At 42.4% G+C, this 13,485-nt stretch overlaps 1 protein-coding gene across 6 annotated transcripts in view; it reads left to right on the forward strand.

Moving 5' to 3' along the window:
• The window catches only part of USP15 (ubiquitin specific peptidase 15), a 127,909-nt gene that overhangs the window by 98,666 nt on the left and 15,758 nt on the right, over positions 1-13,485 (forward strand). For all 6 annotated transcript variants that reach the window (XR_011320727.1, XM_069764506.1, XM_069764510.1 and 3 more), the window contains 3 exons: positions 620-690; positions 5,633-5,748; positions 10,752-10,901. Coding sequence is in view for 5 of the 6 variants with exons in the window: in XM_069764506.1 (XP_069620607.1) it covers positions 620-690; positions 5,633-5,748; positions 10,752-10,901 (337 nt within the window). In the remaining variant the exon portion in view is untranslated. The remainder of the gene's footprint in view (positions 1-619; positions 691-5,632; positions 5,749-10,751; positions 10,902-13,485) is intronic.

Consider the following 13,485-nt stretch of genomic DNA (forward strand, 5'->3'; position numbering starts at 1 on the left):
TTTTGTAATGGGAGAACCCACCAGATCATATCCTAACTGGATATGGAATACTATAAAGCTGTTTGATAGAATACAACAGGCCGCAGTGTATGACAACGTCCCATTTGCTTCCATCCCAATCAGCGCCAGTTTACGGTTGTGTTTGTGAGGACGCCCTGCTTGCATCTGTCCCAAACAGTGCTGGTTTACCGTTCTAATTATGAGGACACCCCATCTGCTTCTGTTCCAAGCTGCGCCGGTTTACCGTTATATTTGTGAGGACGCCCCGCCTGCTTCCGTCCATATTCATTCTAAGTATGACATCTAGTCTTTGTATGGTATATAATGATTCTCTATTTACGCATGGAACCATCGTCCTGAGATGCCATGTTTCCATGCCTTAATATTCCGATCTTAACATTATGTATTCGTCAGTATTACAAATGTAAAAGTTTGCAAATTATATACTTCTCCTAGCCCCATAAATACTCCTTAGAAATGTAGAGAGGAGTCTTTTTACCCTGCTGTAAGATACTTAGTGAGAGCTCGTTTATATATTGCTGACGTATAGTTATTGGTCATACATGCCTTACATGTAGAAAGATCTGTATAATGGACTCACTATCTGTTGTTATCATAGAAAGCTCTTACCTTGCACTGGACTGGGATCCCAAAATGAAGAAAAAGTACTTTGATGAGAATGCCGCAGAGGTAAGTGTTCCCCTGTAGGACCGTATGTTACTCCATTATGTCTGGAAGGGTCTGTTTGTTAATGAAAGTAAATTGAAGGTGATGCCCAACAAATTAGATGGCAGCTCTGTTGGTTATTTGGTATAAATGAGCTTTACAACATTTTTAGATCCCCTTTATTGTTTATTATATGTGGTTAAAGGGTTTGTCCACCTCTGGGGACATTTTTTTTTAATGCATGTATTTGGGGCTCCAATTCATTGGGTGTTGAAACATTTTGTAACGCTTTGGCCTTTCCAGGCTTTTTGTTTCCTGCATATTCAATATCAGATTGGTGGGCGCCTGTCAGCCGGCTTCCCCACCGATCAGCTGTTTTCAGGTTGAGTAGATTCAGTGAGCGAAATCAGAACAGCATGGCTCCGTTCACCAAGAACTGCACACCAGCTCCTATCCGAGAGACTAGATCTCAGCTGAGTCTCTATTACCTATTTAGATTTGGCCAGCCCCAGACAGAAAACAGCTGATCAGTTGGACCTTCACCATTCCCATATTGATGGCCTATCACGGATGTCATAAGGCACGACAATTCCTTTAAGGGTTCGGGCCGGTTGTATGATATGCTAACATTATATGGTTGTATATTAGACACTAGTATTGGCCAAAATGACAACTGCTGCCGCTAATGCCTTCCACCATACTCCAGTAGGTGCGTAATATAATTACATTCCATGTAATGCTGAAAGATATTTTCTATTGTGTTATGCCATAAATAAGTTAAGACTGTTTTCCTGGAAAGAATGTTTCTATGTGTTCTGTATTTTTTTGTTTTAAAGAATTTTAAACCTAGGCCTGGGTTTATCATTTAAAGGGAATCTGTCACCAGGTTTTTGCCACCTAATCTGAGAGCAGCACAATGTAGAGACAGATGTCAAGAAAGGTATCCCTTTCTGGGCTGCTTTCTGTAAGTTTGATAAAATCACTGTTTTATCAGCAGGCGATTATAACTCAAGGACTAGTAAACCTGCTGCCATGTAGCCCTCCATACTCATGAGCTCTGTATAACCCCGCCCCCACCACTGTTTGGCAGCTGTCAGTGTACATGGGCAGAATGGTGTCACTCAGTGGTGGGGGCGGGGCTATATAGAGCTCAGCAGTCAGATAACTGCTAGATCTGCAGCACTTAGAACTGGGATTTTATCAAAATAACATTATGCTGCTCTCAGATGGGTAGGCCAGATTCAGACGACCTAGCTAAAACTTGGGCCAGTCATGCCTGCAAGTTGTGGATGTGAGTGACTCTATGTGCAGCTCCTGTGCTCATCCACAGAGGGGCGTGCTATTGATATGCACTGGTCTGTTCTGTAAAATGGACCGTACTGCTGAATGTTGTGGTTAATTTCACACCATTGGTGTGTGTGTGCATAAAGTTTCTGGTGGCCACAGGCACACCTGTTTTTTTTTGTCTGAACTCGACCTTATGCTGAGAGCTTAGGACTTTCAGTAAGGCCTATTATCAGGCATATTGGGATACATCACTACAATATATACACTGTGTGTAGAATTATTAGGCAAGTTGTATTTTAGAGGATTATTTTTATTATTGATCAACAACTATGTTCTCAATCAACCCAAAAGATTCATAAATATCAAAGCTTAATAGTTTTGGAAGTTGGAGTGGTTTTTTTTTAGATTTGGCGATCTTAGGAGGATATCTGTTTGTGCAGGTAACTATCACTGTGCAGAATTATTAGGCAACTTAATAAAAACCAAATATATTCCCATCTCACTTGTTTATTTTCACCAGGTAAACCAATATAACTGCACAAAATTTAGAAATAAACATTTCTGGCATGCAAAACCAAAACCTCCAAAAATTAGTGACCAATATAACCACCTTTCTGTATGGTTACACTCAGCAGCCTTCCATCCATAGATTGTCAGTTGCTTGATCTGTTTACGATCAACATTGCGTGCAGCAGCCACCACAGCCTCCAGACACTGTTCCGAGAGGTGTACTGTTTTCCCTCCCTGTAGATCTCACATTTTATGAGGGACCACAGGTTCTCTGTGGTGGTTCAGATCAGGTGAACAAAGGGGCCATGTCATTATTTTTTCTTCTTTGAGACGTTTACTGGCCAGCCACGCTGTGGAGTAGTTGGAGGCATGTGATGGAGCATTGTCCTGCATGAAAATCATGTTTTTTTTTTAACGATACCGACTTCTTCCTGTACCACTGCTTGAAGAAGTTGTCTTCCAGAAACTGGCTGTAGGTCTGGGAGATGAGCTTCACTCCATCCTCAACCCGAAAAGGTCCCACAAGTTCATCTTTGATGATACCATCCCATACCAGTACCCCACCTCTACCTTGCTGGCGTCTGAGTCAGAGTGGAGCTCTCTGCCCTTTACTGATCCAGCCTCTGGCCCATCCATCTGGGCCATCAAGAGTCAATCTCATTTCATCAGTCCATAAAACCTTTGAAAAGTCAGTCTTAAGATAGTTCTTGGCCCTGTCTTATGTTTCTCGTTCGTTGGTCGTTTTTCAGCCTTCCTTACCTTGGCCATGTCCCTGAGTATCGCACACCTTGTGCTTTTTGTTACTCCAGTAACGTTGAAGCTCTGAAATATGGCAAAACTGGTGACAAATGGCATCTTGGTAGTTTCACGCTTGATTTTCCTCAATTCATGGGCAGTTATTTTGCGCCTTTCTTTGCCCAACACGCTTCTTGCGACCCTGTTGGCTATTTGGCATGAAACGCTTGATTGTTCGGTGATCACGCTTCAAAAGTTTGGCAATTTCAAGACTGCTGCATCCCTCTGCAAGACATCTCACAATTTTGGACTTTTCAGAACCCATCAAATCTCTCTTCTGACCCATTTTACCAAAGGAAAAGAAGTTGCCTAACAATTAAGCACACCTTATATAGGGTTTTGATGTCATTAGACGACACTCCTCCTCATTACAGAGATGCACATCACCTAATTTACTTTATTGGTAGTTGGCTCTCAAGCCTGAACAGCTTGGAGTAGGACAACATGTATAAAAAGTATCATGTGATGAAAATACACCTTGCCTGATAATTCTGCACACAGTGTGTGTGTATGTGTGTGTGTATATGTATATGTATATATATATATATTATACACACTATACACACAGTGTGGCAAGAAAGTATTTAGTCAGTCAGCAATAGTGCAAGTTCCACCACTTAAAAAGATGAGAGGCGTCTGTAATTTACATCATAGGTAGACCTCAACTATGGGAGACAAACTGAGAAAAAAAAATCCAGAAAATCACATTGTCTGTTTTTTTTAACATTTTATTTGCATATTATGGTGGAAAATAAGTATTTGGTCAGAAACAAACAATCAAGATTTCTGGCTCTCACAGACCTGTAACTTCTTCTTTGAGAGTCTCCTCTTCCCTCCACTCATTACCTGTAGTAATGGCACCTGTTTAAACTTGTTATCAGTATAAAAAGACACCCGTGCACACCCTCAAACAGTCTGACTCCAAACTCCACTATGGTGAAGACCAAAGAGCTGTCAAAGGACACCAGAAACAAAATTGTAGCCCTGCACCAGGCTGGGAAGACTGAATCTGCAATAGCCAACCAGCTTGGAGTGAAGAAATCAACAGTGGGAGCAATAATTAGAAAATGGAAGACATACAAGACCACTGATAATCTCCCTCGATCTGGGGCTCCACGCAAAATCCCACCCCGTGGGGTCAGAATGATCACAAGAACGGTGAGCAAAAATCCCAGAACCACGCAGGGGGACCTAGTGAATGAACTGCAGAGAGCTGGGACCAATGTAACAAGGCCTACCATAAGTAACACACTACGCCACCATGGACTCAGATCCTGCAGTGCCAGACGTGTCCCACTGCTTAAGCCAGTACATGTCCGAGCCCGTCTGAAGTTTGCTAGAGAGCATTTGGATGATCCAGAGGAGTTTTGGGAGAATGTCCTATGGTCTGATGAAACCAAACTGGAACTGTTTGGTAGAAACACAACTTGTCGTTTTTGGAGGAAAAAGAATACTGAGTTGCATCCATCAAACACCATACCTACTGTAAAGCATGGTGGTGGAAACATCATGCTTTGGGGCTGTTTCTCTGCAAAGGGGCCAGGACGACTGATCCGGGTACATGAAAGAATGAATGGGGCCATGTATCGTGAGATTTTGAGTGCAAACCTCCTTCCATCAGCAAGGGCATTGAAGATGAAACGTGGCTGGGTCTTTCAACATGACAATGATCCAAAGCACACCGCCAGGGCAACGAAGGAGTGGCTTCGTAAGAAGCATTTCAAGGTCCTGGAGTGGCCTAGCCAGTCTCCAGATCTCAACCCTATAGAAAACCTTTGGAGGGAGTTGAAAGTCCGTATTGCCAAGCGAAAAGCCAAAAACATCACTGCTCTAGAGGAGATCTGCATGGAGGAATGGGCCAACATACCAACAACAGTGTGTGGCAACCTTGTGAAGACTTACAGAAAACGTTTGACCTCTGTCATTGCCAACAAAGGATATATTACAAAGTATTGAGATGAAATTTTGTTTCTGACCAAATACTTATTTTCCACCATAATATGCAAATAAAATGTTAAAAAAACAGACAATGTGATTTTCTGGATTTTTTTTCTCAGTTTGTCTCCCATAGTTGAGGTCTACCTATGATGTAAATTACAGACGCCTCTCATCTTTTTAAGTGGTGGAACTTGCACTATTGCTGACTGACTAAATACTTTTTTGCCCCACTGTGTGTGTGTGTGTGTGTGTCATACATACATACATACATACATACATACATACATACATACATACATATATATATACAACCTGCTCATTAGGAGATCGTTACAGACCCCTTTTTTTAAAATTATAATTACTGTTCAAAATAATAAACACAAAAGCTTTTGTGAACTTTTATGATGTGGGATCCCATTTGCTTTATATTTTTCAGGACTTTGAAAAGCACGAAAGTGTGGATTTCACTCCCCAGAAAAAGTCCTTCATGAAATTAAAAGATTGCATTGAACTTTTTACCACAAAGGAAAAACTGGGTGCTGAGGATCCATGGTAGGTTTAACAGGGTTAAAAGGGATCGTTTGTGGCATGGAAGAATACTTTGGCTAAGACGGTCTAGTCTTCATTATTTAGCAATGTTTATCAGTGTGCTGCATATCGGATCACACCTCCTGTATGATGAACCCACTTGGAATGTACTACACAAGTTCTCCAAGTGAGGGGCAGAAACTCTTAAACTGGTTGTCCAGGTTTGGCGCGATAGTCTGCAATCACGCCATGTTAATTCCACACTTCGTGTACAGTGCACGTTGTTTGGGTTCTCTCGTGCAGGCAGCTGCGGGAGGTCATGTCACTGCAAGTATGCAATCTGCATACTCTAGGCCACATTCCGACTAGACGCCCGTAGCCTCACCTAATGCAAGTGTATTGAGGAAGGGGACATGCACGTTTAGTCGGAATGTGGCCGAAAGTGTGCATATCGCATACTTGAGGTCAGTTGACTTGCCCGGTCTCACCGTCGGCTCCTAAGAGAGTGCCGTGAGGTTTCACAAATTTGCAGTCACATACAGTACCTGCAGACTTTCATGCCAAACATGATGATGATTAGACAGCTCCTGTTGCACATTCATAATGAAGATGATGACTGTTCAGTTCAGTCTCTCCGAGTGTGTACTTGGATTTCCTTACAGTATATACAGCAGGTATAAAAGTACAGTGTGACAATTAGATGAGGGTGCAGTCATGGGGAGAACATCCTTGAAATGCTTCTGTACACAAAGTCGAAGTCTATTTCTTTTAGAACTATTCAGATCTGTTCTTTGGAAATGGGAACACTGTATTTTTTCCTTTCCTATTTTTTCTTTTAAAGATTTCCGTTCACTGTTTCCTATAGTAATCCACTTTTAAGTACTTTTTCCCCTGCATAGAAGCAGTATGTCTTTGAAGTTTCTAATTAATATAATGACGATGTATCCCACTGTGGAGGAAGGTCACAAAGCTTTGTGGTTCTGTCCAACATCCTGTCTCTAAAAGCTTTGCTGGAATAACAAAAGGACATCGGGAGAGAATTGTCCACCTTATTATTGTCAGGCCCGTCATTGGAACTTGGCACAGATGTGTCTGAAATAGTTTCCCCCACTGGAAATGGACTTTGCTCTCAGAGATTGTAATAAACTGAGCGAATAGTTAGACTGGACAGAATGCATGCAAGAAAATACAATGCGGAAACAAAATTGTGAAATGTGGGTGGTCGGGTAGCATTTATTGGGTGCCCACGATACTTGCCTTAAGAGTCTGATAGGGATCCTCATTTGTTGTAAGACGATGCCGTAACATTTTTTAGATTGGACTATTACTACGTCACTGAAGCCATGTCCAAGTCTTTCAATCATGGTTTAAACAGACCTCAAAAATGGGTATGAAATAAATGGCTCTTTAATGGTACACTATGCATGTGTCCTACTTTGTATCAGTGGTTTTCAACTCCTGATTTTCGTCTATGGCCACACTTGATCTATGCCTTAATATGGAGTAACCGAAACAGCCAAGAAAGTTTTAACACTCTTTATTGACTTTAAAATAAATATTTTCGTAAATCGTGAAAGAATCAGTGAACATGTTCTTAGAATAAGTGACCTCTGTGAAAATGTTCTTACAATTCTGGGGATTCTACCATCAGACTCCTACTGATCAAATATATATACCATTACCTGTGGAGCCATAGCAGCAGATATACCAATAATATCTGCCACTTAGTGCAAAATACGACTGGACAGTCTGATAATCTGCCAGATTTACCAAATATAATAGTATTGAAGCAAGCATGTTAAATATATCTAAATATGTAAAATTTGCCACAATAGAGATATGAGATAGCAAACATGCATGGAGGACTTATAGAGACCAGCTGGCAACAATTATAGCCAAGAAAAAAGAAGAAAAATAAGCAGCCATATAGTCCCATAAAATATAAACTTTATTAAACAGCATTAAAAACCACCAAATCAAATACAATGATGCACACAGGGGAATAAACATGCGTTCCAATGACCATAGCTAACGGGCCAGATCACCAACAAAGCCCTTCTATAACATAGTATTAAGCCTCATTATGATAGATATCCATAGCTGCAAAACAAATATTGGACAAATGCCACAAATTTAGTAAAAATGATGTCAGCCATCAGTCATGGATACATACCTATTATGTGCAGGATAAATAGGTGACCGACCCCGACGCACTTTTCGGAGCAAGCAGCTCCTTCAACACCTAATGAAGGAGCTGCTTGCTCCGAAACGCGCGTTGGGGTCGGGCTTGGTCACCTCTCTATCCTGCACATATTAGGTATGTCTCTATGCCTGATGGCTGACATCATTTTTACTAAAGCTGTGGCACTTGTCCAATATTTGTTTTGCAGCTATGGATATCTATCATAATGAGGCTTAATACTATGTTATTGTAGGGCTTTGTTGGTGATCTGGCCCGTTAGCTATAGTCATTGGAACGCACGTTTATTCCCCTGTTTGCATCATTGTATTTGATTTGGTGATTTTTAATGCTGTTTAATAAAGTTTATATTTTATGGGACTATATGGCTGCTTATTTTTCTTCTTTTTTCTCGGCTCAGATTTACCAAAGTAGAATATGCGGTTTTGTAAATCTCTCAGATTTTTTGGTTTTCTACTCTAGGTTTCCCCCACCTATTGGTTACCTAATTTTGCGTTGAAATTTTGCATTGCGATTTTGGTGCATTTTTTGGGACACAGTGTTGCACGCAAGTCCATGTCCACTTTCCTGATAAACCACACCTTCTTTCAGCGAGGCCACATCCCTAGACATGCAAGGTACAAACAATGTCTAAAACTCATAATAAATATGGTGTAAGTCATGGAAAAAAAGTTTTTGCCATGAGTTTAGCTTGCAAAATTTCTCCCATTGTGTATAATTATATTATATCATTATAAATTGACAAATTAATATCCACATTAATTGCACCATGAACACTAGTGGATTACGGCATTATTTAGATACTGAGTGGCAACATTAAAGGGAACAAACATGTGGCCTGATTCATCCTTACGAACCATGGGCCGCCTGAATCGGAACCTATATGCATTATTGCAGCTCTTTATGCTCTACTTTGAAAACCCGTCCTGAAACTGTATCCCGTCCTGCCCTTTTCCCCGCCCCGGTCTCTTAGATGGGAGAGACTGATCCCACAAAGCCAGAATCTGATTCATTTGGGCATCGGATGACGGGTTCCTTTATAATTCGGAAACAACTGTGTAGTGGATATTAGTTGAGCACTATATGGGGGACTGAGTAGGCACTGTATGGTCGTATCAATTGAGTAAAAACTGAGCTTTCACCTGGACAATAATTTTTTCTTGTGTTTTTTTTTTTTTTATTTTTGTTTCATTATTTGTGGTTTCTTTATGCATGGATTTTCAAAGCTGCCAAACTTAAAAATAAGTTATTCTGGCAGTTTAGTACGTTGGCGTAGGATTGAGATGGTCCATATTTTTATTTGGGGTGGCGTGACTTAGACTGAAAAACACTGCTGCCCCAACCTGCAGCTTTTAAGTAGCTGCAGAACTACAACTCTAACCATTATTATTGATTTATTATGCTTTGCTTATATAGCGCTATCATATTCCACAGCCCTTTATATACATTATCAACGCTGTCCCCAATGGGGCTCACAATCTAAATCCCCTATCAGTATGTCTTCTCTCAGGCGGCAGCCTGAGGACCGCTGATCTAGTGGTTCTGGATGCATTTCGCAAGCATTAAAAGAACATTTTGCGCGTCTCCTCTCATCCTTTGGCGACGTTCACACGTTCAGTATTTTACATCAGTATTGATGTAAAGTAGGAGTAGAACAATTAGAGGAAAAGTATAATAGAAACATATGCACCACTTCTGTATTTATCACCCACTCCTGGTTTTGGCTTACACATACTGATGTGAAATACTGACCAAGTACTGAACGTGTGAGCATGGCCTTAGATCAGCCTTTGCTCTATGATAGCGGATTTATGAATTCTAGGGCTTGTTGGTTCTTTGTAGAGGAATGTGTGCGGGAGCCCGTGTAATGCTAGAAGAGGTCATCAAGACCTTGTTGTGCTCCTGCAGGAATGTGGATCCCTTTGGCAATGTGCATTATCGCCATTAATATAGGTAACAGTATCTTCTTTTTTTCCAAATTAGGCTGACTATTCTGTGCCCTTTTTACTTTTTATTTTTTTTATTTAGCCCGTCACTGTATATTTTTGTAAATTGTGTTTACCCAAGTGAATTGTATCATAGACTACACTGATATAATTTGACATGAAAATAGTTTTAGGACTCCATAAAAAAGTTCATAGCATTGAAAATGTAATAACCTGAAAATGTCTGGTCATTTTATTATTCTAATGCTTATGTCCTATATCATTTAGTCACTATTCCAATTTTGATGAAGAATCATAGAATCATAGACCCATAGAATGTTAGAGTTGGAAGGGACCTCCAGTGTCATCATGTCCAACCCCCTGCTCAATGCAGGATTCACTAAACCATCCCAGACATGTCTGTCTTTGAAGACTTCCATTGAAGGAGAACTCACCACCTCTTGTGGCAGCCTGTTCCACTCATTGATCACCCTCACTGTCAGAAAGTTTTTCTAATATCTAATCTGTATCTTCTCCCTTTCAGTTTCATTCCATTTCTTCTCGTGTTTCCATGAGCAAATGAGAATAATGATGATCCCTCTACACTGTGACATCCCTTCAGATATTTGTAGAAAACTATTAAGTCTCCTATTAGCCTTCTTTTTTTTCTAACTAAACATTCCCAGATCCTTTAACCGTTCCTCCTAGGACATAGTTTGCACTCCGCTCACCATCTCTGAAGAATTTAGACCTAGTCCTGCTTCATCCTTTGAGAGCTCACATACCACTATTTACCACATGTTAGGCCTGGGGATCTGCCAGTATTTGTAACCTCTGTGTAGATTATTCTGGCATATTGTGGAAGAAGTGGAATGTAATCTTTTTTTTTTTTTTTTTAACAGGTATTGTCCAAATTGCAAGGAACATCAGCAAGCAACCAAAAAATTAGATCTCTGGTCTTTGCCTCCTGTTCTTGTGGTGCACTTGAAACGCTTTTCGTATAGTAGATACATGAGGGATAAACTGGACACATTAGTTGATTTTCCTGTAAGGTAAGATCCATTGAAATGTTTTGTGGATGATTAATAATGGATTCTTACTACCATATCTATAGCCTTGGGCATACGCATTAGATAGCTGTTAACTGGATGTTGGTCGGGCATCAGCTTTCTTTCCCAGTTCCCCCATATACAGTAATGCTCTATTCTGCCGAGTTCTCCTGTGTTCTCTATAAAAGAGATGCTGACAGACTTGTCTGGCATCAGTCACTGAAATTCATCATCTGTCCGGAGAAGAATCTGGAGGCCCCCATCCATATTAGATCATCAGCTGATCCTGCAAAAATTGCCAACTTTTATGTAATGTGAGCAGGGGCCTTAAGAAACAAGCAGCACTAGTATCACTTTCCTATAGCCATTATACCACCTCCACTAGATGTTTATTTCTAGGTCCATTTTACTTCTGTAGCCTATAACTTGCTTGCTGTGTAAAACCTGGGAAAACTTATTGACTCAAGTATAAGCCTGGTATGCATTGTCCCCTCATTCCCATCCTTGTATGCATGGCCTCCTCATCCCCATGGATCCTTGTATGCATGGCTCCTCATCCCTATCCTTGTATGCGTGGCTCTTCATCCCTATCCTGGTATGCATGGCTCCTCATCCCCATCCTTGTATGCATGGCCTCCTCATCCCCATCCTTGTATGCATGGCCTCCTCATCCCCATCCTTGTATGCATGGCCTCCTCATCCCCATCCTTGTATGCATGGCTCCTCATCCCCATCCTTGTATGCATGGCTCTTCATCCCTATTCTGGTATGCATGGCTCCTCATCCCTATCCTGGTATGCATGGCCTCCTCATCCCTACCCTGGTATGCATGGCTCCTCATCCCCATCCTTGTATGCATGGCTCTTCATCCCTATCCTGGTATGCATGGCTCCTCATCCCTATCCTGGTATGCATGGCCTCCTCATCCCTATCCTGGTATGCATGGCCTCCTCATCCCTATCCTGGTATGCATGGCTCCTCATGCCCATCCTTGTATGCATGGCCATCTCATCTCTATCCTGGTATGCATGGCTCCTCATCCCCATCCTTGTTATGCATGGCTCTTCATCCCTATCCTGGTATGCATGGCTCCTCATCCCTATCCTGGTATGCATGGCCTCCTCATCCCTATCCTGGTATGCACGGCCTCCTCATCCCTATCCTGGTATGCATGGCTCCTCATGCCCATCCTTGTATGCATGGCTCCTCATCACCATCCTTGTATGCATGGTCTCCTCATCCCTATCCTGGTATGCATGGCTCCTCATGCCCATCCTTGTATGCATGGCTCCTCATCACCATCCTGGTATGCATGGCTCCTCATCCCCATCCTTGTATGCATGGCCTCCTCATCCCCATCCTTGTATGCATGGCCTCCTCATCCCCATCCTTGTATGCATGGCCTCCTCATCCCCATCCTTGTATGCATGGCTCCTCATCCCCATCCTTGTATGCATGGCTCTTCATCCCTATTCTGGTATGCATGGCTCCTCATCCCTATCCTGGTATGCATGGCCTCCTCATCCCTACCCTGGTATGCATGGCTCCTCATCCCCATCCTTGTATGCATGGCTCTTCATCCCTATCCTGGTATGCATGGCTCCTCATCCCTATCCTGGTATGCATGGCCTCCTCATCCCTATCCTGGTATGCATGGCCTCCTCATCCCTATCCTGGTATGCATGGCTCCTCATGCCCATCCTTGTATGCATGGCCATCTCATCTCTATCCTGGTATGCATGGCTCCTCATCCATATCTTGTATGCATGGCTCCTCATCCCTATCCTGGTATGCATGGCCTCCTCATCCCTATCCTGGTATGCATGGCTCCTCATCCCCATCCTTGTTATGCATGGCTCTTCATCCCTATCCTGGTATGCATGGCTCCTCATCCCTATCCTGGTATGCATGGCCTCCTCATCCCTATCCTGGTATGCATGGCCTCCTCATCCCTATCCTGGTATGCATGGCTCCTCATGCCCATCCTTGTATGCATGGCTCCTCATCACCATCCTTGTATGCATGGTCTCCTCATCCCTATCCTGGTATGCATGGCCTCCTCATCCTTATCCTTGTATGCATGGCTCTTCATCCCTATCCTTGTATGCGTGGCTCCTCATCCCCATCCTTGTATGCGTGGCTCCTCATCCCCATCCTTGTATGCATGGCTCTTCATCCCTATCCTGGTATGCATGGCTCTTCATCCCTATCCTGGTATGCATGGCCTCCTCATCCCTATCCTGGTATGCATGGCTACTCATCCCCATCCTTGTATGCATGGCCATCTCATCCCTATCCTGGTATGCATGGCTCCTCATCCCCATCATTGTATGCATGGCCTCATCATCCCTATCCTGGCATGCATGGCTCCTCATCCCTATCCTGGTATGCATGGCTCCTCATCCCTATCCTGGTATGCATGGCTCCTCATCCCTATCCTGGCATGCATGGCCTCCTCATTCGTATCTTGGTGTGCATTTCCTCCTCATCCCTATCCTGGTATGCATGGCTCTTCATCCCTTTCCTGGTATGCATGGCCCCCATCAGAAAAGCATAAAAAAATTAACCATCCTACTTAACGTCCCTG

Source organism: Ranitomeya imitator, chromosome 4, assembly GCF_032444005.1.
Source record: "Ranitomeya imitator isolate aRanImi1 chromosome 4, aRanImi1.pri, whole genome shotgun sequence".
Classification (NCBI taxonomy): Eukaryota; Metazoa; Chordata; class Amphibia; order Anura; family Dendrobatidae; genus Ranitomeya; species Ranitomeya imitator.